General features: G+C 41.7%; 1 protein-coding gene across 7 annotated transcripts in view; it reads right to left on the minus strand.

Moving 5' to 3' along the window:
* Positions 1 to 24,236, minus strand: part of DMD (dystrophin) — a 2,096,968-nt gene that overhangs the window by 1,178,882 nt on the left and 893,850 nt on the right. For all 7 annotated transcript variants that reach the window (XM_070944209.1, XM_070944203.1, XM_070944204.1 and 4 more), the window contains exon 20: positions 17,086 to 17,266. In XM_070944209.1, coding sequence (XP_070800310.1) covers positions 17,086 to 17,266 — 181 coding nt within the window. The remainder of the gene's footprint in view (positions 1 to 17,085; positions 17,267 to 24,236) is intronic.

Below are 24,236 nucleotides of genomic sequence, written 5' to 3' on the forward strand. Positions count from 1 at the left end.
TCTTTCTGGCACCTAATTTCAAGAGGAAAGAAGAAATAATTTCCAGCCCAATTTCTGCTAGCTTCAGGAATACATCCATAGAGGGCCTGCTTTACCCAAGCACTAAATAATTATAAATATTAGAAAAACTTTAGCACTGGGCTAAACATTGGTTTCATGCAAGACATTCCTTATATTTTCCATCTGTTTCATTATATTTTTTCCCATTTAAGTTATTTCTGTCCTGTTTCATTTTTTTCCTCTATAGTTTAACTTTCATGTTAATTCTTGTTTTAATTATCACATGTTTGTGATAATAAAATGTGATTCTTAACATTTCTTTCTTTCTCTAATTGATGAAACTTCAAAGTTTAGTTCCTTAAAATAGTCCTCCATGCATAAGAATTGCATTGATATAAATAGGTGGTAGATATGGCTTTCTATTACCTTCAGTTTTACATCTGATACAAACAGACACTTTATCATCTCATCACTAGCATATTTTATTGCAACAATCTGTTAGGATAAACAACCAAAAACTTATGGAATTTTTATGAAATACTGTTGCTGTGGAGACAGAAAAGGTAAATATTAAAGTCCTGACTCAATCAAAGTAATATAGATGTTAAAATCCCATTATTTAATGAAAAGTATACTCCAAATTCTTAATCTGAGGATCATGGACCCTTTGGAGTTCCATCAATAGAGTTCAATGGGTCTGTTGAGGAACTTTTTTTTCACTAATCTCTAATTGAAATGTAGTTTTTAATTCAATATTGAACATTGGGTAAGTAATTTATAACATATAGATTATGTTATAAAATTGCTAGATTAAATATTTGTTAACTTTAATAAATCTCACTACCTAAAATTATATGGATTAATAAAGAAGCACATATATTGCTCTATTTCAATAATAGTTAATATTAGTGTTTCCCCAAAAATAAGACCCGGTAGCTAGGCCTTATTTAATTCCCCCTTCCATATTCCGGTATGAGGTGGGGAGGTGAGCTGCCCCCTGCGCCCCACACTGGCTTACCGAAGGGTCGCAGCAGGCCATCCCATCCACACATATAGTTGCCTCATGGGGGTTGCTCCAGCCACCGCTTCCAGCAAGCGTGGCCACTTCTACAGCCGATTGTGGCTGCAAAAACAGGAGGCCGAGCAATGTGACCCATGTGCCAGCTTACTGAAGGGTACCATAGCAGGTGTTGTGGTCCGCCAGCAGCCTGCAGAGCTGGCAGCAGAGTCAGACAGCAATGATAATAATAATAATAATAATAATAATAATAATAATAATAATAATAATAATAATAATAATAATAATAATAATAATAATTTTATTTCTATACCGCCCTTCTCCCGAAGGACTCAGGGCGGTGTACAGCCTATTTAAAAACACAGACAAAACAATGATATAAAATTTAAAATAATTAAATAAGTGGCTCAAATTTAAAACCCCAATAAATTTAAATACCCCAATTTAAAACTATTGTGTTGATAGTCCGGCCTGGCGGAACAACAGGGTCTTCAATGCGCAGCAAAACACCCGGAGGTCAGATATCTTACAAATTTCCGGGGGCAGTTCATTCCACAGGGCTGGGGCTCCCACAGAGAAGGCCCTCCCCCTGGGCGTCGCCAGCCGACATAACCTGGCTGATGGCACCCTGAGGAGACCCTCTCTGTGGGAACGAACTGGTCGGTGGGAGGCTATTGGTGGCAGAAGACGGTCTCGGAGGTACCCGGGTCCTATGCCATGGAGCGCTTTAAAGGTGGTAACCAACACCTTGAATCGCACCCGGAAGACCACTGGGAGCCAGTGCAGCTCGCGCAGGAGGGGTGTCACATGGGCACAACGGGTTGCGCCCATAACCACCTGCGCAGCCACATTCTGGACCAGTTGGAGCCTCCGAGTGCTCTTCAAGGGGAGCCCCATGTAGAGAGCATTACAATAGTCCAACCGGGAAGTAACAAGGGCATGAGTGACCGTGCGCAGGGCGTCCCAATCCAGAAAGGGCTGCAACTGGCGAATCAGGCGAACCTGATAAAAGGCCCCCCTGGCCACGGCCGTCATATGCTCTTCTAAAGACAGCCGCGCGTCCAGGAGGACACCCAGATTGCGAGCCCTCTCCGTGGGGGGCAAAGATTCACCCCCAATAGTCAGCGATGGCACCTGCTGACTATATCGGGGCGCCGGAAGCCACAGCCACTCGGTCTTGGAGGGGTTGAGTCTGAGCCTGTTCCTCCCCATCCAGACCCGCACGGCCTCCAGGCAGCGGGACATCACATCAAGGGCATCGTTGGGGTGGTCTGGGGTGGAGATGTACAGCTGAGTATCATCAGCGTACAGATGGCACTTCACCCCCAAACCACGGATGATCTCACCCAGCGGCTTCACATAAATGTTGAACAGGAGGGGCGAGAGGACCGACCCTTGCGGCACTCCCCATGCGAGACGCCTTGAGGTCGACCTCTGCCCCCCTGCCAACACGAACTGCAAGTGGTCAGAGAGGAAGGAGGAGAACCACCGCAAAACGGTGCCCCCTATTCCTAACCCCCTCAACCGCTGCAGCATGATACCATGGTCGATGGTATCAAAAGCCGTTGAGAGATCTAATAGGACTAGGACAGAGGAACAACCCCTGTCCCGAGCCCTCAAGAGATCATCCACCAACGCGACCAATGCCGTTTCTGTGCTGTACCCCTGCCTGAAGCCCGACTGGTACGGGTCTAGATAGATAGCTTCATCCAGGTGCCGGGGAAGTTGTCGTGCCACCACGCTCTCAACAACCTTCGCCACAAAACGAAGGTTGGAGACTGGACGATAGTTGGCTAATTCAGCCGGGTCCAGGGAAGGCTTCTTGAGGAGGGGCCTCACTACCGCCTCTTTCAAGGCAGCAGGAAAGGCACCCTCACCCAGAGAAGCACCTATAATCCCCTGGAGCCAGCCTCGTGTAACCTCCTGGGAGGCCAGTACCAACCAGGAGGGACACGGGTCCAATAAACACGTGGCGGCACTAATCTTACCCAGAACCCTGAGGCTGAGGAAGAACATGGGCCAGTTCTGGAGGCTGGGGAAGGCCCAGATGAGGGCTCTGTGTCAGAGGCAGAGATGGGGCCAGGGCCATCAGGGAGTGATGTATGGACTTTGGAGCCTCCAGAGGCTGACAATAGAGAGGCAGAGGAACAGGAGGAGCCTGTTCCTAGTGCATGTATGAGAAGAGCTGCCAGAAGGCAGGAGCAGCTAAAGCAGAGAGGATGACTCAGGAGTAGGGCAAAGACATGATTGGCCCCTCCCATAAGGCTTAAAAGACCAGCAACGACTCTTGGCCTTTTTGCTGGAAAACAACCGTTGAGAGATTTGCTTCGTGTTTGGATGTATTTCTTTCTTGTCAGCATCTTCTGTTCCTGAACTGTTGCCAAGAAAAGCCTTTGGAAGTTTGCCTAATTATCCCAAGGTCAGAGATAAACTGAAGATGTTTGGAGAACTTTGCTTTCATTTAATTTGGAATAAGATGAGAATGAGTTAATTCTCAGCTGTTTTAATAAAATCTGTTTGTTTTTGGAACTGTTTTGCATTTAATATTAACTACGTGGGCCTGGGTCAAACCTGCAATGAGGAACTTTTTTGGCAAAGAAAAGGCAGCTCTTTACTGTGCTGGGCCATGTGGGTCGGGACAAAATAACAGTGAAAAAAATGTGGATAGCTACTGCTATGGTACCATTTGGTAAGCCTGTGCAAGGAGCGAGGCACGTGGGGTGAGTTGCTCAGCCTCCTATTGTTTTTGCAGCTGCAATCAGCTGCAGCAGTGGCCGTGCTTGCTGGAGGTGGTGGTGGGAGTGGCCCCCACGAGGTAGCTGTATGCGTGGATAGGATGGCTTTGCTGCAACCCTTTGGTAAGTCAGCGCAAGGCACATGGGCAGTTCCCCCCTCACCTCACCCTCCCTCACCTCCTAACCTCATGTCAGCAGCATGGCAAGCAACCAGACAAAATGGCGGCTGGCCATTTGCTTAAGCAGGGCTTATTTTTGGGAGTAGGGCTTATATTTAGTGCATGCGTAATTAACATTATAGGGCTTATTTTCAGGGAAACATGGTATTACACTATTTCAGCATAATTTGGTTTTTTTGTAATAAAAAATCAGTATCTATGCATTATGTTTTGTTTGTTTGTTTTTTTAAAAAAGAAGAGATATATAGGTTTCACCAGACTCTCAAAGTCCATGGGAGAAAAAGATCAAGAATGGGACCATAGTTTTCATTATTCTTAATAGAAAATAGTGCTATAATGGATTATTATATTTTTAAAAATAAGGGACACAGAATCCTCTTGGTATTATGTGACCTTATCTTCTAAAAGCAAAGATACTGTTTCCTCCTGGCATATAGGCATTCTTAGAGTAAGCCAATTTAGGAGATATGTTACTAGCAGCTATTTGAAAATATGTATTGAGGGAAATTTTCAAAATGTCCAATAGTTAAAGATCTTTGGGTAGCTTAAGATAAAACACATTGAAATATAGCTTTAATAAAAACATATATAGTAAAATCAAAATGAAATCTACAATAAAAACACCATGCAAACTAGGCAGCAGGAAGGTGATCATACAAAATATAAAACAATATGAACTAAAATGCAAATAAAAAGCCTAAGAAAAAATATATTTGCCTTTTGCTACAATAATGCTAATGTGGGCATCAAGTTAAACATGTCTGGGGAAGGAATTCCATAAATGAGGTGCCACCACAGAAACATTTTCTCCATTGTAGAATCTATGCCCTTCTCTAGTGGAGGGCTCAGAGAAGACCCTTGTTAGAAGAAAGGTGCATAGGAGTATATGAAACAAGGCATCCTGTCAAATAACCTGGTTCTAAGACATTTAGGTCTTTAAAGGTAAGAAACCATCCCTTTGAACTGTGTTTCCCCAAAGAATAAGCCCTAGTCTGATTTTTAGCATGCTCCTAATATAAGCCCTACCCCACCCCAAATAAGCCTCAGTTAAGGTCGTCAACAGCCGGGGAGTGGGGGATGGATGGGCATGGGCAGCACCAGAGATGGTGAGGGCACAGGGGATGATGGTGTCCAGCAACAGCTGCAGTCTGTGCAGTGCAACTGAGTTGATTACCTGTCCAAACAGGTGGAGACAGAGGCGGGGGGAGGCATGTGATCTGGATGTACCATGTGGGCTGCAGGAAAGCTGAGAGTTGGTGGGCTGGAGCAGGTGGCCAGCTGCAGTCTTTCCATGGCAGCACTGGCAGCAGATAGAGGTAGAGGCATGGTAGGAAGGAAGGCAATCCAGACATGCTTCGTGGGCCAGGGAAAGTCAAGAGTAGGCTAGAGCAAACAGGTAGCCACAGGGGGCTCATTTTTGTGCAGTGGCACCAGCAGCAGATGGAGGAAGAGGCACGTGGAGAATGCAGGTGATCCTGATCTGCCAAGTGGGCTGCAGGCAAGCCAAGAAATAGTGGCCCTGAGTGGGTGGATGGGCGCGGGAGACAAGCCAAGAAACATAGACAAGCCTCCCATGGCCACCTGTCCACTCTGTCCCTCTATCTCTCAGCTTGCCTGTGGCCCATGCGGCATGTCCAGATTGCCTGCCTCCTCCTCCATGCCTCTGCCTCCATCTGTTGTGGTCTGCCAGCAGCTTGCGGAGCTGGCAGCAGAGTCGGACAGTGATGAGGCTGAGGAAGAACATGGGCCAGTCCTAGTTTCCTGCACTTTTTGGTGGCCCCGATTGTGACACGATGTCCAGGCTTATGTCACGTCCTGTGTTTGCTGCCGTCATACCAAGTCGGCAACGGGAGCTCCTCCAGGGTTGCTTCAGCCATTGCCGAAGGGATATGGGCCGGAGGACTTCACCTGGGAGGATGTGACCTCCGTACATGCACCTCTCTTGGTGAAAGCCTTCCATGACCAATTTCCGTCAAGGCCGTATCCAGATAGTCAAACTTGGGGGAAGGGCCCTGTGGTGAGGGATAGTGTTTGGTCCACCAGCAGCCAGTCCTGGATGCTGGGGAAGGCCCGGATGAGGGCTCTGCGTCGGAGGCAGAGATGGGGCCAAGGCCATTGGGGAGTGATGTGCAGACTTTGGAGCCTCCAGAGGCTGACAGTAGAGAGGCAGAGGAACAGGAGGATCCTGTTCCTAGTGCACGTATGAGAAGAGCTGCCAGAAGGCAGGAGCAGATAAAGCAGTGAGGACGACTTGGGAGTAGGGCCAAGAGATGATTGGCCCCTCCCATAAGGCTTAAAAGATCAGCAACGACTCTTGGCCTCTTTGCCAGAAAACAACATTGAGAGAATTGGTTCTTGTTTCACTATATTCATTTCTTGTTGGCGTCTTCTGCTTTTGAAGTTTTGCCAAGAAAAGCCTTTGGCAGTTTGCCTAATTATCCCAAGGTCAGGTGATAAACTGTGGAATGGTGTTTTGAAGAATTTGCTTTAATTTAGTTTGGACTACGCTGAGAATGAGTTAATTCTCAGATGTTCTAATAAAGTCTGTTTCTTTTTGAACTGTTTGTATTTAATACTAACTACTTGGGCCTGGGTCACAACACCATCTACTGTTGGACAGATAGTCAACTCACTTGCACTACTGCGCAGCCCCAGAGTGCATCGATCAAAGGGGCTGGCAGGCTGCAGCTGCTCCTGAACTTGGCCCTCGCACAGTCACCACCTCTTGTGTGCGTGCTGCGGGGTGGGGGGTGGGGCACCTTGCTGGGCTGATTGCCCTGATATCATGTTTCCCTGAAAATAAGCCTTATTGCTTATTTTGTAGCTCCCAAAAATATAACACCAGGTCTTATTTTGGGGAAAATATGGTAGAAATGGACTGGCAATATAAATGGTGAAATACTGACATAATATGTTCATATAAGTCATTCTAGAGAACAGTCAAACCATTCTAATTTGAATTAATTGAAATTCCAAACCAATTTCAAATGCAGTCCCATATAGAACACACTGCAGTAACATTCCCAACTGGGAAATTGCCAGAATGTGAATAATTTTTGTGAGGCTGCCTCTGTCCAGGTAAGTCACAGTTGGTAAATCAACTGAAATTTATAAAAAATATTCCATGCTCCTGAAACCACCTGGGATTCTAGGGACAAAGGATGGATCTAGAAGCACCTTAAGGAACCTTACGGCAAGGGAAGACCCAGAGCAGGCAGGGTATCACTCAGTTGCACAGATGCACCACCCACATATTAGATGAAAAGTAGAGGTAGGCAACATTCATATATTTATGACAATTCAGCCACTTCTCTAGATATTCTCTCCCAGCAGTTTCATATTGACATTAAAAAGCATATGTGATAAATTAGGATTCCAATCTAATCAATTGCCAATCCAGCAACCTCTGGAAACAGCTTTCCAAGGAGAAGCAAAACCATCATAGTACAGTGCTCCCACTTCCTACTCTGACAGACTCTGGGTTCAGGTCTTGTTTCTTCAGGAGTAGCCTGACCATTGTCTCTTTTAAACAGACAAAAATATTTTCTGTCTCATTTAAGCGTTTACCACCTTCTGGACCCAGTCCCTTCAACAGTACTATCCTATTAACTTTGTGATCAGCTTCCTATAGTATATTAGAAGTTAGATGTCACTGCTTTGAAGTTAATTGTATAGTTGAAACACAGGGAAGTACCTAAATAGAACATGATACCTCCAGAATCTCTAAGATCAGATAGTAACAGTATTAACAGTTTACATATATGGATTGGACAATAAGAAGTGAAATGACCAGGATCATTCTATAAGTTATTTAATTTACAACAAAGGTGATATAACTAATTTTGCCAAGTGCCATCTAATTAGCTTACTGAGCATGTTTAATAAATTGTATGCATGATGACCTGGGACAAGGCATGAAGGTCAAACAGCCAGCTGAGAGTTCAAACTCCCCTTTAATGTTCCAAATTTTTCCCCAAATGCTCCTACATTCTTGGCAAGTCCGAGAGCAAAGCACACACACACACACACACACACACACACACACACACACACACACACACACAAGGCAGTCTCTGGCTGTGCCCAGTCCAGCAAAACAAAGGAACAGGGAAATGAGTCCATGAACCAAGGAACAAACAAGGAGTTCACAAAGTAAGGAACAAGGTACTGAGTTCACGAAGTCAGGAACAAGGCTCTGAGTCCACAAAGGAAGGAAGAAGCGAGCAGTTCTGCAAACTCTAAATGTTTGTACCAGCACACCAAACTCTACAAATTCAGCATTTGTTCCCGACAAATGCCCCTCCCCATGGCATCTCCTTAAATATCAGTCCCCCAGGTGTGCCTTGTGAAGAGGGGAGGGGCACTCTCTCCCAAGTCATCAGGTTGCCTGCACTGTTCCCACCTTCTCTCCACTCTCCATGCTTGGGGATCAAGACTGGGCGGTCCTTGCTCATTGCCTGAGCTCAGTTGCTCATGTCCACTGCTTGCCCTCTCTCAGTCATCCTGACCCCGTTCCTCCCTGCTAATAAACCGTCCCAATCCTGAGGGGTCCTGGGCTGCCTTGGCCTGCTCCTCCACACATTCCTCCAAAGCCAACAAAGCCGCCCCCTCGATCTCCATCAGTTCCAGCTCCGGCTGATCCTCCTCCACAGATTCAGGCTCCGACGTGGGCATGACCAATGTGAGGTATATTTATTTTTAAGTACTGACTAGGATAAATTTATCTTGCATTTTGGACAGATTAACTACATTCTAATGGTTAATATTACATTGGTAGAAAAACATAACAGACTCACTCCTCTATGTCATCATATATGTATTTGCTAAATTAAAATCAGGATTTGTACAAGTCCCACAAGAAAGTTATGTGTCGAGTATGAGAAATCTCTATTGAACAGCAGCTGTTGTTACTGTGTTTCCCTGAAAATATGACATACCCCGAAAACAAGCCCTAGCCCAATTTTCACACCTGCACCTAATATAAGCCCTACCCAAAATAAGCCCTAGTTAAGCCCCACCCACTGTCTGGTTGTATGAGGTCGGGCAAGGTGTAGGCATAAAAATCAACCTAGGGCAGTGGTGGGGGCTGGAACTGCCCCACGCATCCTGTACCCACTTACCTTAGGATCACTGAAGCAAGCTGCCCATGCCCCGACACCTGTCGTACCACTGCCCGATTTCTTCTGCAGTCTCCTGTGGCTGCTTACATAGTGCATCATGCCAGTGCTGCCCCTTGCAACAGAACACCAGAAGGCTCATCACACCAGGGCCGCCACTCACGGCAGGATGCCGCATGGCTTGTCATGCCGGTGCTACCACTCACACATGCAATAGCACAATACACCACATAGCCTCTTGCCGTGAGTGCTGGCACTGGCACGATGACCCTTGCGGCTGTTCTGCCCCAGCTCTGGATTCCCGAGGATATAGACACACACCAACAGTCCTTATCAAATTTATTAAGTAGCAAGAATAAACCAAAGTCCGGCAAAGGTTTGCAACCAGCCCAGAAAGCAAGATGCGATAAGACTTTTCCAAAAATGCTCTGATGTTGATTACAAGTTGTTTCTAGCAAGAAACTTACTAATGGTGTATGACTTAAATAGTCTAAGGGAGTGGCCAATTATCCTCAAGTCTTACTCTCAAGGAGACCTCCTCCTCCTGAGTAGCCACTCCTGCCTTTTGGCAGCCCTGCGTGCTCAAGCATTGAGGAGACACTTTGCTATCTCCACTTGAAGGAGCCTCTGGAGGTTCTGAAGGCCCTGGCTGAGTCTCTGCCTCTGACACCACATCCTCTTCAGCCTCCTCACTTTCCAATGCGAGCGCCAGCTGCGCAGGCTGCTGGCGCGACACTATACCAGCCTCCTCGTAGTCAGGATCAGCCACGATCCGCGCAGGCCGCTGGCGGGTCACAACAGCGGCATTCTGCTGCAAGTGATGGCACTGGAGTGACCAGGCATGCAGTCTTTGGCCGTGAGTAGCTGCAAAAGTCAAGCAGTGGCATGACAGGTGGTGGGGCATGGGAAGCGGGGCTGTGGTGGTCCTAAGGTGAGCGGGTAAGACATCCCCCCAAAATAAGACCTGGTGCTTATTTTGGAGACAAAAAGAAAATAAGAAATAAGAAATGAAATAACTGGCCAAAGAAATAAACAAACAAATGGGAATTAATTGGCATTGAGAATGGTGAGATTTTGCCCAGCAGTGCTCTTTATAAAAGCTCTAAAAAGATAACAGCTTCCTATTGTTTTGGATTGGTGAGAATATGTAAGAATATGTGTGAGTGTTCAGGCATTGATCTTATTAAACCAATACAGCTTCATTGTTGTTAGAACTCAGGGTTTTCATTCCCTGTTGCAAGATTTTATCTTTTAATTGGAACTAGGTGAAAATCAGGGACAGTTATCTGGTTTGTGCATAAATTCTCTCTATTACCAAAACCCTGCATTTAATAATCTCAAAGCTCTCCTCAGCCTTTTGCTGAGCTGAAAAGTGCCTGCCTCTCCAGAAGCATAAGGAAGAATAATAAAATGATTGGTATATATAAAAATGAAAATAGATAGCCCTTGACTTATGACTATAATTGAGCCCAAAATTTCTGTTGCTAAGTAAGATATTTGTTAAATGAGTTTTGCCCCATTTTACAAACTTTCTTCCTACAGCTGTTAAGTGAATCACTGCAGTTGTTAAGTTAGTATCATGGCTGTTAAGTGAATGTGGCTTCCCCATTCACATTGCTTGTCAGAAGGTTATAGGACACTACTCCTATCATAAATATGAGTCAGTTACCAAGCAGCTGAATTTTGATCACATGACCATAGGGATGCTGCAACGTTTGTGTGAAAAATGGTCATAAGTCACTTTTTTCAGTACCATTATAAATTTGAATGGTCACTAAATGAACTGTTGTAAGTCGAGGACTACTGGTAGGAAGTTTGATTTTGAGAATTTTCGAACAGGCCTTTAATATTGCCCAATCAATATTCTCAAGAACATTTTTGGTAGTCTGGGTAATTAAACTCATGTGCTTGGAATCCAGGAAGACTCCAGTGTAATTGGTACCCAGATTTAGAATCAAATTAATTCTTTAATTAATATTTACATTAGGATCTTTAATCCTTTCATGCAGAATAGACATAAGTCATCTTTGAAAAAAGATGTAAAATTCAAGTGGCATCACTGGACTTACTCAATTCATAAAGAACCTCAGAAGAGATTTAATCCAGTCCAACCCCTTGCTCACTAAAAGATCGACAGGTGTTCACAAGTTCATCTCTGATGGATAATCATCTCTATTTTGTGACAAAGTCACACTGGTTTCTGTTCAATGTGGTGTTCCTGTTAAAATGTTCATATTGTTGTGGCCCGCCAGCAGCCTGTGCAGCTGGTAGCTGATTCCAACAGCGAGGAGGCTGGTGTGGTGATTCGCCAGCAGCCTGTGCAGCTGGCACCCAAGTCAAACAATGAGGAGGCTGGAGAAGATTTGGTGCCAGAGGCGGGGATTCAGCCAGGGCCTTCAGAACCTCCAGAAGCTCCCATAAGTAAGAGGAATAAGAGGAGGAGCCTCTTCTCAATGCATAGGCACGCAGAGTTGCCAAAAGGCAGGAATGGCTCCTCAGGAGGAGGTGTCCTCGAGAGTAAGGCTTGGGGCTAATTGGCCACTTCCCTAGCCAGTTTAGTTTAGTTTAGTTTAGTTTAGTTTAGTTTAGTTTAGTTTAGTTTAGTTTAGTTTAGTTTAGTTTAGTTTAGTTTAGTTTAGTTTAGTTTAGTTTGTTTAGTTTAATTATCGCATTTCTATGCCGCCCAACTCCCAAGGGACTCTTTAGGAATGATGATGACTGAGGCAATTTGCAGAAAACAACTTCGTTCATATTCCTTCGCGTATTGACTCCAGAAACGTCTGATCAGCTCTTGCTTCTCTCGTCATTTTTCCTGCAAATTGCTTCTGGGCATTCTGCCAACCACAGTAAGCTTATGGTTATCTGAAAGACTGTGCCTCAGAATTGAGTTATTATTCCTTGGACTCTTGTCGTCTGTTAATGAAGTTAAATTAATAGCCTTTGTTCAGAAAAGACTGATTTAAACTGTACTTATGTTTGAACAACTACTAAGAAAGCTCATTAGTAGTCCTTAATTAGTAAACTAAGGTTTGTATGGACTTTGTGTGTACTGCGTTCTTTGTGGTCCGTAGCTGGGGCAGAACACATATTCTTTGATGTTTGAGTGACAAGACTGCAATATGACAAACAGTGATTGCCAATTTATTAGTGTATGAGCATGTCTTTTATGTGTTTCTGGCTGAAGAAGTCTGGAAAGTCTCTATTCTAGTTAACAATCTTATTCTAGCTAACAATGTAATACCATTTTGTATAAACACATTTGATATGTATATAATGCTTTTTACAATTTATTTATTTATTTATTTATTTATTTATTTATTTATTTATTTATTTATTTATTTATTTATTAATTAATCAAATTTCTATACCGCCCTACTCCCGAAGGACTCAGGGCGGTGAACAGCCAAGATAAAATACAGACAATACAAATATTAAAAATCCCTTAAAATTATTAAATATTTCGGCCGAAACACAGATTAAAACACCCAATTTATAAAATCACGAATTAAAAAATTTAAAATTTAAGAATTTAAAAGAGGGGAGTTAGGCCAGGCCAGCTTGCTGAAATAGAAAAGTTTTGAGAGCACGGCGAAACGTGCGCAGGTCCGGGATCTTCCGTATCTCTGGGGGGAGCTCGTTCCAGATGGTAGGTGCCCCCACAGAGAAGGCTCTCCCCCTGGGGGCCGCCAGTCAACACTGTTTGGCCGACGGCACTCTGAGGAGCCCCTCTCTATGGGAGCGTACTGGTCGGTGAGAGGCTATTGGTAGCAGAAGGCGGTCTCGTAGATACCCCGGTCCGATGCCATGGAGCGCTCTAAAGGTGGTAACCAAAACCTTGAAGCGCACCCGGAAGACCACCAGGAGCCAGTGCAGCTCGCGCAGGAGGGGGGTCACATGGGAGCGCCACGTCGCTCCCATAACCACCCGCGCGGCCGCATTCTGGACCAGCTGGAGCCTCCGGGTGCTCCTCAAGGGGAGCCCCATGTAGAGAGCATTGCAGTAGTCCAAGCGGGAAGTGACAAGAGCATGAGTGACCGTATTTAACGAGTCCCGATCCAGAAAGGGACGCAACTGGCGAATCAGGCGGACCTGATAAAAAGTCCCCCTGGCCACGGCCGTCATATGCTCTTCTAAAGACAGCCGTGAGTCCAGGAGGACACCCAAGTTGCGAGCCCTCTCCGTGGGGGGCAATGACTCGCCCCCAATAGTCAGTGATGGTGCCAACTGACTATATCGGGATGTCGGAAACCACAGCCACTCGGTCTTGGATGGGTTGAGCCTGAGTCTGTTTCTCCCCATCCAGATCCGCACGGCCTCCAGGCACCGGGACATCACTTCAAGGGCATCATTGGGGTGGTCCGGGGTGGAGATGTACAGCTGAGTATCGTCAGCGTACTGGTGGTACTTCACCCCGAAACCACGGATGATCTCACCCAGCGGCTTCACATAAATGTTGAACAGAAGGGGCGAGAGGACCGACCCTTGTGGCACCCCACATACAAGGGGCCTCGGGGTCGACCTCTGCCCCCCTGTCAACACAGACTGCGACCGGTCAGAGAGAAAGGAGGAGAACCACCGTAGGACGGTGCCCCCCACCCCTAACTCCTCTAGCTGGTGCAGCATGATACCATGGTCGATGGTATCAAAAGCCGCTGAGAGGTCTAATAGGACCAGGACAGAGGAACAACCCCTGTCCCGAGCCCTCCAGAGATCATCAACCAACGCGACCAATGCCGTTTCCGTGCTGTACCCAGGCCTGAAGCCCGACTGGAACGGATCCAGATACGACAATACATTTTAGGATAGTGGAAACACCTGCTTTCTATCTTTTACATGACCAATACCAATTTATGAGAAAAAAAGTTGCTCAGTTTTGGTCTATTGACATAGATTTATCAACTATTCTTTTAGCTTTTTATTTGTATCATCAAAGAATTAATTTGAGGCTCATTTAAGATAACCTTCTATTTATATTATTCCTTTATAATATTTTACATAAAATATTATGTAATATTTTTTGCAAATGAAATAGTAAAATATGCTGGAATATGTTAGTTACGTACCAACTAATGGAAAATACAATGAAGAAATTCAGATCATTTTGAGTCAAAATTATTATGAATTATCATGTTTCCAAATTGGGTTTTAATATTTATAAAGTTTAGAAAAAATTAAGTATTTCCACAAATCCCATTATTTAGAAATGTTGGGTCTTTTTATGGCTACTATTGGATGTGCCAATATCTTTTTATGGTTCATGTTATTATAAAGAAAGGAAATGTTCTCTTATGGACATCTGTTAAATGCTTATATTAGAACATTAGCATAGCAGAAAATACAACTAACATTTTACTGAACTGTCCCCATTAGAATGGCATTACAGATGTCTTAAAGAGGTTAGCATCTGTTGCAACCCTAGATTTAAAAATTCAGAAGCATTTAAATTAAATGGAATTTGGCCATGAACAACAATGGGATATGTTTTGTAGCTAGCCAAAGTTGATTCTGATAGAAACTGAAAACAAAACTGGAAAATTGAGGGGGGTTTTTTAAATAAAAAAATATTAATACCGCATTTCCCCAAAAATAAGACAGGGTCTTATTTTCTTTTGACCCCCAAAATATGGCCTTGGCCTTATTATCAGGGGTCTTATTAGTTTTGAGGTGCAGGAGGCCCTAAACCTTGGCCCGTGGCAGGGCGACTGGTGCCAGAGCGCCAACCAGCTGCTTCACCAGTGCTGCTCAGGCTGCTGCCTCCAGCAATCGTGGCAGCTTTTTCATTGCTTCCCATTGAAACAGCATGATCTGAGGAGGCAAGGTGGGGGGGGTCAAAGGGGGGGGAACATGCTCCACATGCACCTGCCATCCATGCAGAACACGTGTCTTGCTTCTCCGTCGTGTCTTACTTGACTTCCAGCTCCTGCCATGCCCGGCGAGGGGGGGGGGAGAAGAGATGGCAAAGGAAGCCCCATCTCGCTCCATGCATCTCACTTCTCTGCCACCCCATCCCTCCCCACCTGCCATTCCCCCTCGCCCGCTGAGATCAGCAAGCCAGATTCAGGGAGCTGAATGTGCTGCCTACGCCTGGGAGGAGAAAAACATGAGAAATAGGCTCTCTCACACTGCCTCCTCTCTCTTCTTCTCCTGAGTGGCAGTGGTGCATCCAGCTCACCGAATCTGGCCTGCTGATCTCAGCGGCTCTGACCAATCCTCGCTGGCAATGCTGCGGGCAAAAACTGGCCATGCCAATACTGCTTCATGGCTGCTCAGGCAGCCTGCAGAAGCCACTGCTTGGAGCTCCGGCACCAGTCCCCCTTCCCCCAGTCCCAGGTCGGCAAGGCTAGGGCTGGCAAGAGTTTTTTTGCAGCTGCTCTTTGTGGCCGCCACTAAGAGAAGGGGCGCGTGAGCTAGGGTTTGTGGGAGCGGCCTCCGTGAGGCCGTTCTACATGGATGGCAGGTGCGTGTGGAGTGCATGGGGCATGTTCCCCCTCCCTTTCCCCCCCTCCAGCCTCACCTCCTGTTTGTGCAGCAGCTGTGCATGCGTCTAAGTATTTGGGGGAGGATTATTTTTTTGGGGGGGATTATTTTAGCGCATGTGCTCAAAAGCCCAATTGGGCAATATTAATTATAAAAAGAATATCACCAAATAATCTAGAAACACAATTTATTAAATTTCACATACATTCTTAAGAAAAGTTTGGGGTTTTTTTGCAAAATGTTCTAGTTTTCCTAGAGTTTTCCAAGTAAGATTAGCAGTATTTGATAACTGACATACTTTAAATCAGTTACCTCTACAGCTATGTGTTCCAAGTATCTTGGATCATTGCTGTAAGGAAGCTTCCAAGTGCATTGTGAAGAGCAAGAAATATAGTATGATTGGTGTGTGTGTGTGTGTGTGTGTGTGTGTGTGTGTGTGTGTGTGTGTATCCATCTGTGTATATGTGTGTGTACATATAAAGACCACAATTAATAGTGGCTGGATAACACAGTGGTTAGAGCATTGCACTTTGACATGAGAGACTGGCCTTTGACATGGGACATTGGGGTTTAAATCAGTTGTACCATACCAGTAGGGATCTTGGGAAAAGGCTCCCTAATGTTTCACCTGCATAACGTGATTATGAAGATGATATAAACAAAGAGAATCATGCCACTTTGGACAACACCTGGATTAACAAGTTATGTGTCAGAAGTTAGGGAACCAAGTCGAACTGGCTAGAGGTTGGCTGCTGGAAGCGCCATTCATACATAAGAAAACCTGCAATTAATGGAATACTATTAAAACAACTAATGAGAGGTGATATATGAAATATATGAGGGAATTATGGATGGGGAGAAGACATAAATGTACGTTACTGACAAAATCTAGTTACACAGTACTTCAACATAGTGAAAAAGGAGCTCCAGAAGAATGCAAAATATATCACCCATTTGGCAGCCATTTTTTTATTTCTAAGAATGCCAGTGAGGATTATATAGGATCTAGAAAGAGTTATTAAAAGAATTAAAATAAGTTTTTGACTGTTGCTTTTAATATGCATGTGGCATATTAAAATGTGAAAAATCTGTATTTACTACCAGAATTACAGCCTCTGATAATTCTGTGCAAATTTCAGCTATAAAGCAAAAACAATCCTCCCCCAGCAATTGCATTTATACCTTTAGGTGACTCTAATTACTTGCATTTTGAGGTAAAGTAAATTTTATGCTGGTTTATTCTTTACAATAAACATTCACTCTGACATAATGCAATCCTAGTTCTACTCATCATTAAATTTGATCACCAATTTCCGTGAGTGATGTACAATCAGCATTTTTGAATCAAAGCCCAAATCAATTCTAAATAAACAAAATTTATATTTTGTTTTGCATATATACTGCACTTGTACAGAAGAATAGAAAAATGAGTAAAAGTTATGATTAGCTGCAGGACCATTGATTTTTTGTTATATACAGGTAGCTAAATATATATATGACCTTCCAAACTAGTTTTGGTTCTGAGCTATTTGTTGACAATAATTAAAATCAGCACTTACTTGTTTGTAGCTGCTTTTCTCTAGCTTTCAAATCATCGTACACTTGAGCAAAATGATTACTAAAGGCAACAAGATCTGCTTCCAAAAACACTGGACACTGCTGGTTCTCTTTTAGTGCTTTGCCTTGTACCTTCAGTTTTTCTATCTGAGGTTGAATGCTTGAAAAGCTGACCACTTCATCCTGCCAAAAAGTGGTTTTGAAAAGGAATGTCAGTATTGTAATATTGGTTAAATAAATTATCTTTATGAACTGCTATTTAAGCTGCCATTTTAATCATAAATTTGTATGATTGTTATTTAATAGCAATAGTGTAGTCAATATTTGTTTTATATAGCTACATTACTTATATTAACTTCTAATACTGATCAGTTGCTAAACTGGATATATGTTTGTATATTAGGCTTCGAAATCCATATGGTTCTTTCATTATACAGTACATTAGATAATTGAAGTGTTCCTTTATAGTTGAAATGCTATTCTTACATGAATTACCTTAGAATTAATTAATGATAGGTAATAGACATACCCAGGTAAAGGTATGTATTACTTATTTATGACAGAATAACAGAGTTGGAAGGAACCTTGGAGGTCTTCTAGTCCAACCTCCTGCTCAGGCAGGAAACCCTATACCATTTTAGACAAATGATTGTCCAATCTCTTCTTAAAAACTTCCAGTGCTGGACCACCCACAACTTCTGGAGGCAAGTCATTCCGCTAATTGATTGTTCTGTCGGGAAATTTCTCTTTGGTTCTAGGTTCTATTTATCTATATAATGTACTATTCCATGAAATGGAAATAACACATTGAATGCTGAAGTGTAACTCAGTAAACAGCAAATTTATGTTTAATAAAACTAGTGGATATCCTTAGGCATCAGTATTATACAATGCATACATTACATATGGAATTAAATTCAATGTAAATTCGGAAATGTAGTAAGAATAAATGGGTTTTTTTCATCAAACAAACAAACAAACAAACAAACAAATGTTTTAAAGGTTTTTTAATTATTTTTAGTTTTGTATACTGACCAGTCCACTAGAGTTGGATGACCAATTAATGTAAATGCTGTATAGAAGTAAATACCGTATTTTTCAGAGTATAAGACGCACCAGAGTATAAGACACAGCTTAGTTTTTGGGAAGGAAAATAGGAAAAAAAAATCTGCCTACCAGGTATTCATCTGGCTAGCATCCTTAGTCTGGTAGCTTCAGCACATTAGTTTGCTGGTTTTTATCCCCTGCTTTAGAAGCTAAAAAACAGCTTCTAAAGCACAACTGATCTTTGGAGAGGGAAGCAATGAGAAAAGCAGGCAAACCATGGAGATTGCTTCACTCGCTAGCACATTGTTAGGGCTGAAAAAAACTTCACAGCTGAGAGTCGGAGGGAGCAGGCAAAGCCCAGAAGATTGCTAGTGCCTCGTTAGGGCTGAAAAAAAGCTTCGAAAAAGCTACATTCGGAGTATAAGACGCACCCAAAATTTCAACCTCTTTTAGGAAGGAAAAAAGTGTGTCTTATACTCTGAAAAATACAGTAAGTAAAGGATGCTATGCCATTAATTGGGGATTGGAATAATAAAAAAAAAGAAATGGAGAAACCTGAAATCATAGGTTTCCTTTCTGCTCAGTCATACTTATTTACTTTCTTTCCAACTAGATGCTGTTGGACTGCATAAGCATCAGGTGGAACTGAAAATTACTAGTAAATAGGTAATTGGCCTGAGTTGTCTGATGCTGCTAGTTTTGTTGGATCTTTCATTATCAGGTAGGTTTTGCCAGATTTAACCAAACTTCAATTTCATTTCCTTGCAGTGTGTTGCTAAACTGCTTGACAATGATTAAGAGACCAATCAGATATTTCAACAATGAAGCTCACTTGGTGCTGAGCAATTTTTGATTTTTTTTGTTCTTTTTTCCACAGCTTTTTCTGCTGTTATTATAAGTTCTTTAATTTCAACCATTTTTATTATTAACTACTTCCTTTATTGAAACTGCATTTTTGTTGTATTTTGTGTGTTGTTCCATAGTTGTGCCCAGAACTGCATTGTTTTTTCTTTGTCAAATCTTGACCTGTGCACTGCATTCTCTTCACTGATGGATTGGTACAAATGTTTTTGTTTTGACTGAGATTGGAGATTCTCCCAAGAGTGTGCAATTTGGGCTTTGAATCTGCTAATCTTCTTGGCTATAGCTGTTATTTATTGCTTTATTATTTCCAGTACTTAATTAATCTTCTTGTATCTGTCAGTGTGTAAGAAATTATGAGCTGGGATAGCCATAACTACAAGTCAGCCAATGGAAACTGTTTGGTGACTAAGAAACAGGATCTGTTGTGAACCATTGGAGACAGCTCGGAGCCTAGGAGTGGTTTAATTTGATTGATCTGTATATATATATAAAAGTTGGTTTGTCCTTGCATTATTGATTCTGTGCTTCTGTGAGTTCTGGTTCTAGCTTCTGCTGCATGGGTATTGTATACATGCATCATGCTTTATATTACTGTATATAAAGACATTTCTTTTTACATTAATCCTGCTGAACTATTTACTTGTGTATTGGTTGATTGCTGCAAACTCTAACAGTATCTAGGTGACATTTCTTGATCAGGAATTCTTGGTCTTCTTAATTTCAGCTTCTTTTCTTTCATCTGTTCTAACTTGCTTGTATCTGACCTGAGCAGGTGGATCTTATTTTCAGTTTGATCTTCCATTTTGTAGTGTGCTGTTTGTTTTTTCCTTGTTTGTTGATTTTGTATCCACAGTATTCAATTAAAACTGCAGCATGCTGTACATTAGTTGGTTTGTTTCTTGCATGATCTTTCTAGTGCTTACATTTGATATTACAGCTTTGGCATCTTTTAATACTTGTGCTAGCTGTTTATTTGGAACCAGCTTCTTTGCAGGAAACATTTTGTTGTTTTTGTCCTGTCCCAGATGCTCAGCTATTTTTTGTTTCAATATTTCTTCTTTAAGTAGGGGGCTTTGATCTTTTTGAGGAGAAAGCAGAAGAGAGGGTGCCTGGTTTGGGAATGAAAATGCTATAATAGTTATGTTAGTTTCTTTTAATACTGATTTCCCCTGGTTTGGTTGTGCAATCTGAGTTACTTCAGCAAGGCTTCAATTTCTTTGCCCTGGATGGACATTTGCAGTTCTTCCAATTCTGCTTTCATGAATTCCATACTATAAATCAACATTTATCTGCTAGTCTCTTTTCTGCTATTTCTGATTCTGGATGTTCTTTCCAGAACTGCTACATTCTTGTCAGATGTCCTTTTCTTGTTGGATTTGATTGGTAATAAAAGATCATTATTTCTTTGTTTTCAATCTTTGTATATTTGCGGCTTTTCTTTCTTTTTTAAAATTTTTATTAAACAATTTTTAATATTTTTAAACAATTTTCCTCTTTACAACATTTCTGTATCGGTATTCATCTGCTACGTATCCATTTTTCCCATTACATCAATATATCTATACATGTGGTTCCATTGTCCTTTATACATTATACTTATTGGTATATTAATATACTGATCTATAAACAAACATTTTGTGTCGTATATATTTATAGAGATTTATTACTATTTTCTAACTCCTAAGTCTTCTTTATTTAATATGTTTTTTACTTTTACATCTATCCTCTAACCAGTTGTACCATACATTCCATATAAAATAGTACTCTGTTTCTCCTTTGTCTTTTATTTTTTTCATCAGTCTATCCATCTCAGCGCACTCCAGCACTTTTCTTATCACACTTTCCTCTGATAGTATAATATTATCTATCCATCTCAGCGCACTCCAGCACTTTTCTTATCACACTTTCCTCTGATAGTATAATATTATTTTTTCAGTTTTGTGAGTACACAATTCTGGCTGCTGTTATGATATGTAATATTAAGTATTGTGTTTTTTTATCATAATTTCCTGCGAGTATGCCAATAGAAATAATTCCAGTTTGGGAGGGGCATGGCTTGTGACTGGCAGAAGGACACAAACTCTGGAGCTCCAGAGTAAGTGTCGATATCTCAGTGTTTTGGGGGTCCATAGGAGACCATAGCTGATCCATAGGATCAGTGAAGAAAGAGGGCACAGGCTGGTGTGGAAAGGGGATCCGCAAGTTCCCTGTAGCGAAGAGCCTTTGACTCTGCAGCTGGGAAGACAGCCATTGAGAGCTGTCACAAAGCCGGAGCAGTCACGAGTGAAGTGAAAGAAAGAGAAGCGAGGCATTTCATCTGGGTGAGATAATTGCTGTCTTGGAATAAGACTTCTATCTTTCAAGAGATAACCTGAACTGTAGAAAATTAATTAGAACGAAAAGGAATGGCAAGAGTGAAAGGGGAGGAAGCGGATATCTGGGAACCTCCCCATTTTCGAACCAGCAGCGTTACAAGATGCTGGCCAAGTATAAAAATTAATTTTTTCAAAGAGTATGAACTGATTGCAAAAATAAGGGAAAGCAGAGTGGGCAGTGTGTAATAAGATTGAAATATGGATAATTTTTTGATTTTAGAAATTAGAAACCGGAAAGATCTAAGTCAGAACGAATAGACTTTAGATCAGTGAAAATAAGTTGAGAAGGTATACAGTGCCATCTAGTGGTGAAAAGATTTTTTTTTTTTGGGAAGTGTGGAATGAACAAAGAATGACCTTGAATAACATTTGAGATAAACTGTCTTATGACTCAGTGGGAGTAAAAGTGGAGAAGGGGAAGAAGGAAAAAGATTAGCAACTGAATAATAGTTCAAAGTTCAAAGACTATTTTGTTGGAATTGTTTTTTCTGCTGATATATTATTTTTGCTGACTTTCTGGAGTGCAAATTTTTTGATTTTTTCTCTTCCTTTCTTCTATTATATTTTATTTTATTTTGCTGTTTAAAACCTGAAATGTGGAAAAGCTAAAATTGGGATATTGTATTTTTCTTTCTTTCTTTCTTTTCCCCTTTTTTGGATTTTACATTTCTTGATATTTAATATTTTGTATTTGGGATAATTACTCTTTTTTCTTCTACTTATTGTCTTTTTAGTGCATTTTGATAATCAGATTTTTATTTTTTATTCATATATAAAAATTATATATGTCTTATATATGTGTATATATATTAGTCTTTTGTGTTTTAACGACCTAGGTAATGGGCTGTGTGTTAACATCCTGAGTTCTAGTATTGTGATATCCTGAGTTTTTTAATGTAATGTCCTGAGCAGATGGCTGTGATGCCACATCCCGGGCTTTGGTTTCACCCCTCTTAGCCCGGGATGTGGCATCACAGCCATCTGCTCAGGACATTACATCAAAAAACTCAGGATAGCACAATACTAGAACTCAGGATGTTAACCCACAGCCCATTACCAAGGTCGTTAAAGATTAATGGGCGCACATCAAGGACCTCACCCACACAGGATGTTACGAAACAGCAGACTAATCTGCAAACACCAACTCCATCAATTAATCAAGATGTAACAACACAGACAACCTAGCCGCTCACAGCAATAAAGCCAGCACCCCACACCTCCCCACCAGTATTTACAGAGAGATGGCAGCTCCAATCATGCTTTCCTCGCACAAGCACGAAGCCAAAGACACCAGCCTGAAGATGATGAGTGGGACCTCGTCGAAATGTCGCCAAGATACTCTCAATCTTACACGGGAAAAGACCTGAATACACTAAAACTTGCATACCTCTACCCATGAAAATCTACGAAAACACACACACACACACACACACACACACACACTTTATTATAGTTGGATTTTTTATATTTTTTTTATATTTTTTGACCCAGTAGAGACAGCACCAAAACTATTAGAACAAATAGAATATGGGAAAGTAGCAGGTCTGAAAATCAATAAAGATAAGACAAAAATATTAGTTAAAAATATGAGAGAAAAGCAAAAGAAGGAGATGATGGAGAAACTGGACATTCAAATTGTGAAGAAAGTGAAATATTTGGGCATCTATCTGACATCAAGATGTGCAACACTCAAGGAAGACAATTATCACAAAAAACAAATTGAAACAGACCTGGAGAAATGGAGAAACTTGCAATTATCACTAATGGGAACAATAGCATTAATAAAAATGAATATATTACCAAAAATATTATTTTTATTTCAAAGTATACCAATAAAACTGGAGAAAAAATATTTTGAAGAGTTGAAGAAAATAACGTGGAAATATGTGTGGCAAGGAAAGAGAGCAAGGATTAACATAAAAATGCTACAAGATGCAAGAATTAGAGGTGGGTTTGGCCTTCCAAATTGGGAATTATATTATCAAGCGGTAGCGTTAACATGGATTAAAGAATGGATTTTATTAAGGAATAAAAGACTATTGACATTGGAGGGTCATGATTTACAACTGGGTTGGCATGCCTTTTTTTTTTATTGAAAAGTTTTACAAAAAAACAAGAATTTTCTTCCCCCCCATGTTCCCCCCACCCTTTCCCTCCCCTCATCCCATCCTCCCCCCCAGACTTCCCAGAGCAAAATACAAGGTATTTCATTTAACACTCATAAACTAGATTAACCTACTTATCCTCAGACTACTAACTCCCCCCCTGAAACCTTAACTCCACTATAGATAACATAATACTTCTAATACTTAACGTTCATTCATAAGCTATTTGATATTTTCTTGTCTGATACTTATTTTGAATATAATCAATCCATCTTCTCCATTCTGATACGTATCTTTCTTGTGTATAGTCCTTCAAGTACCCTGAGATTTTCGCCATTTCTGCTAGGTTCGTTACTTTCAATATACATTCTTCAACAGTAGGCAAAGAGTCCTTCTTCCAATATTGTGCTACCAACAGCCTAGCTGCTGATATTAAATTCAAAATCAGTTTAGTCTCTGATACTGTACAGTCCATAGTTATACGCAATAGGAACAATTGAGGAGTAAATTTCAACCTTCTTTTCAAAATATTCTGCATCACCCACCAAATTTTTATCCAAAATGCCTTGATTTTCTTACAGGTCCACCATATATGATAATAGGTTGCATCATTACATTCACATCTCCAACATTTAGCTTGCAAATTCGAGTACATACATGGATGTCACTTAGGATCTAAGTGACATCTATAAAACATTTTATAAAAATTATAAAAATTCTCTCTCAAATTTTGTGCTTGTGTAAATTTAACATTTCTGACCC

The sequence above is a fragment of the Pituophis catenifer genome, unplaced genomic scaffold, assembly GCF_029215685.1.
Source record: "Pituophis catenifer annectens isolate HBS135680 unplaced genomic scaffold, rPitCat1.0.hap2 SCAF_4, whole genome shotgun sequence".
NCBI lineage: Eukaryota > Metazoa > Chordata > Lepidosauria > Squamata > Colubridae > Pituophis > Pituophis catenifer.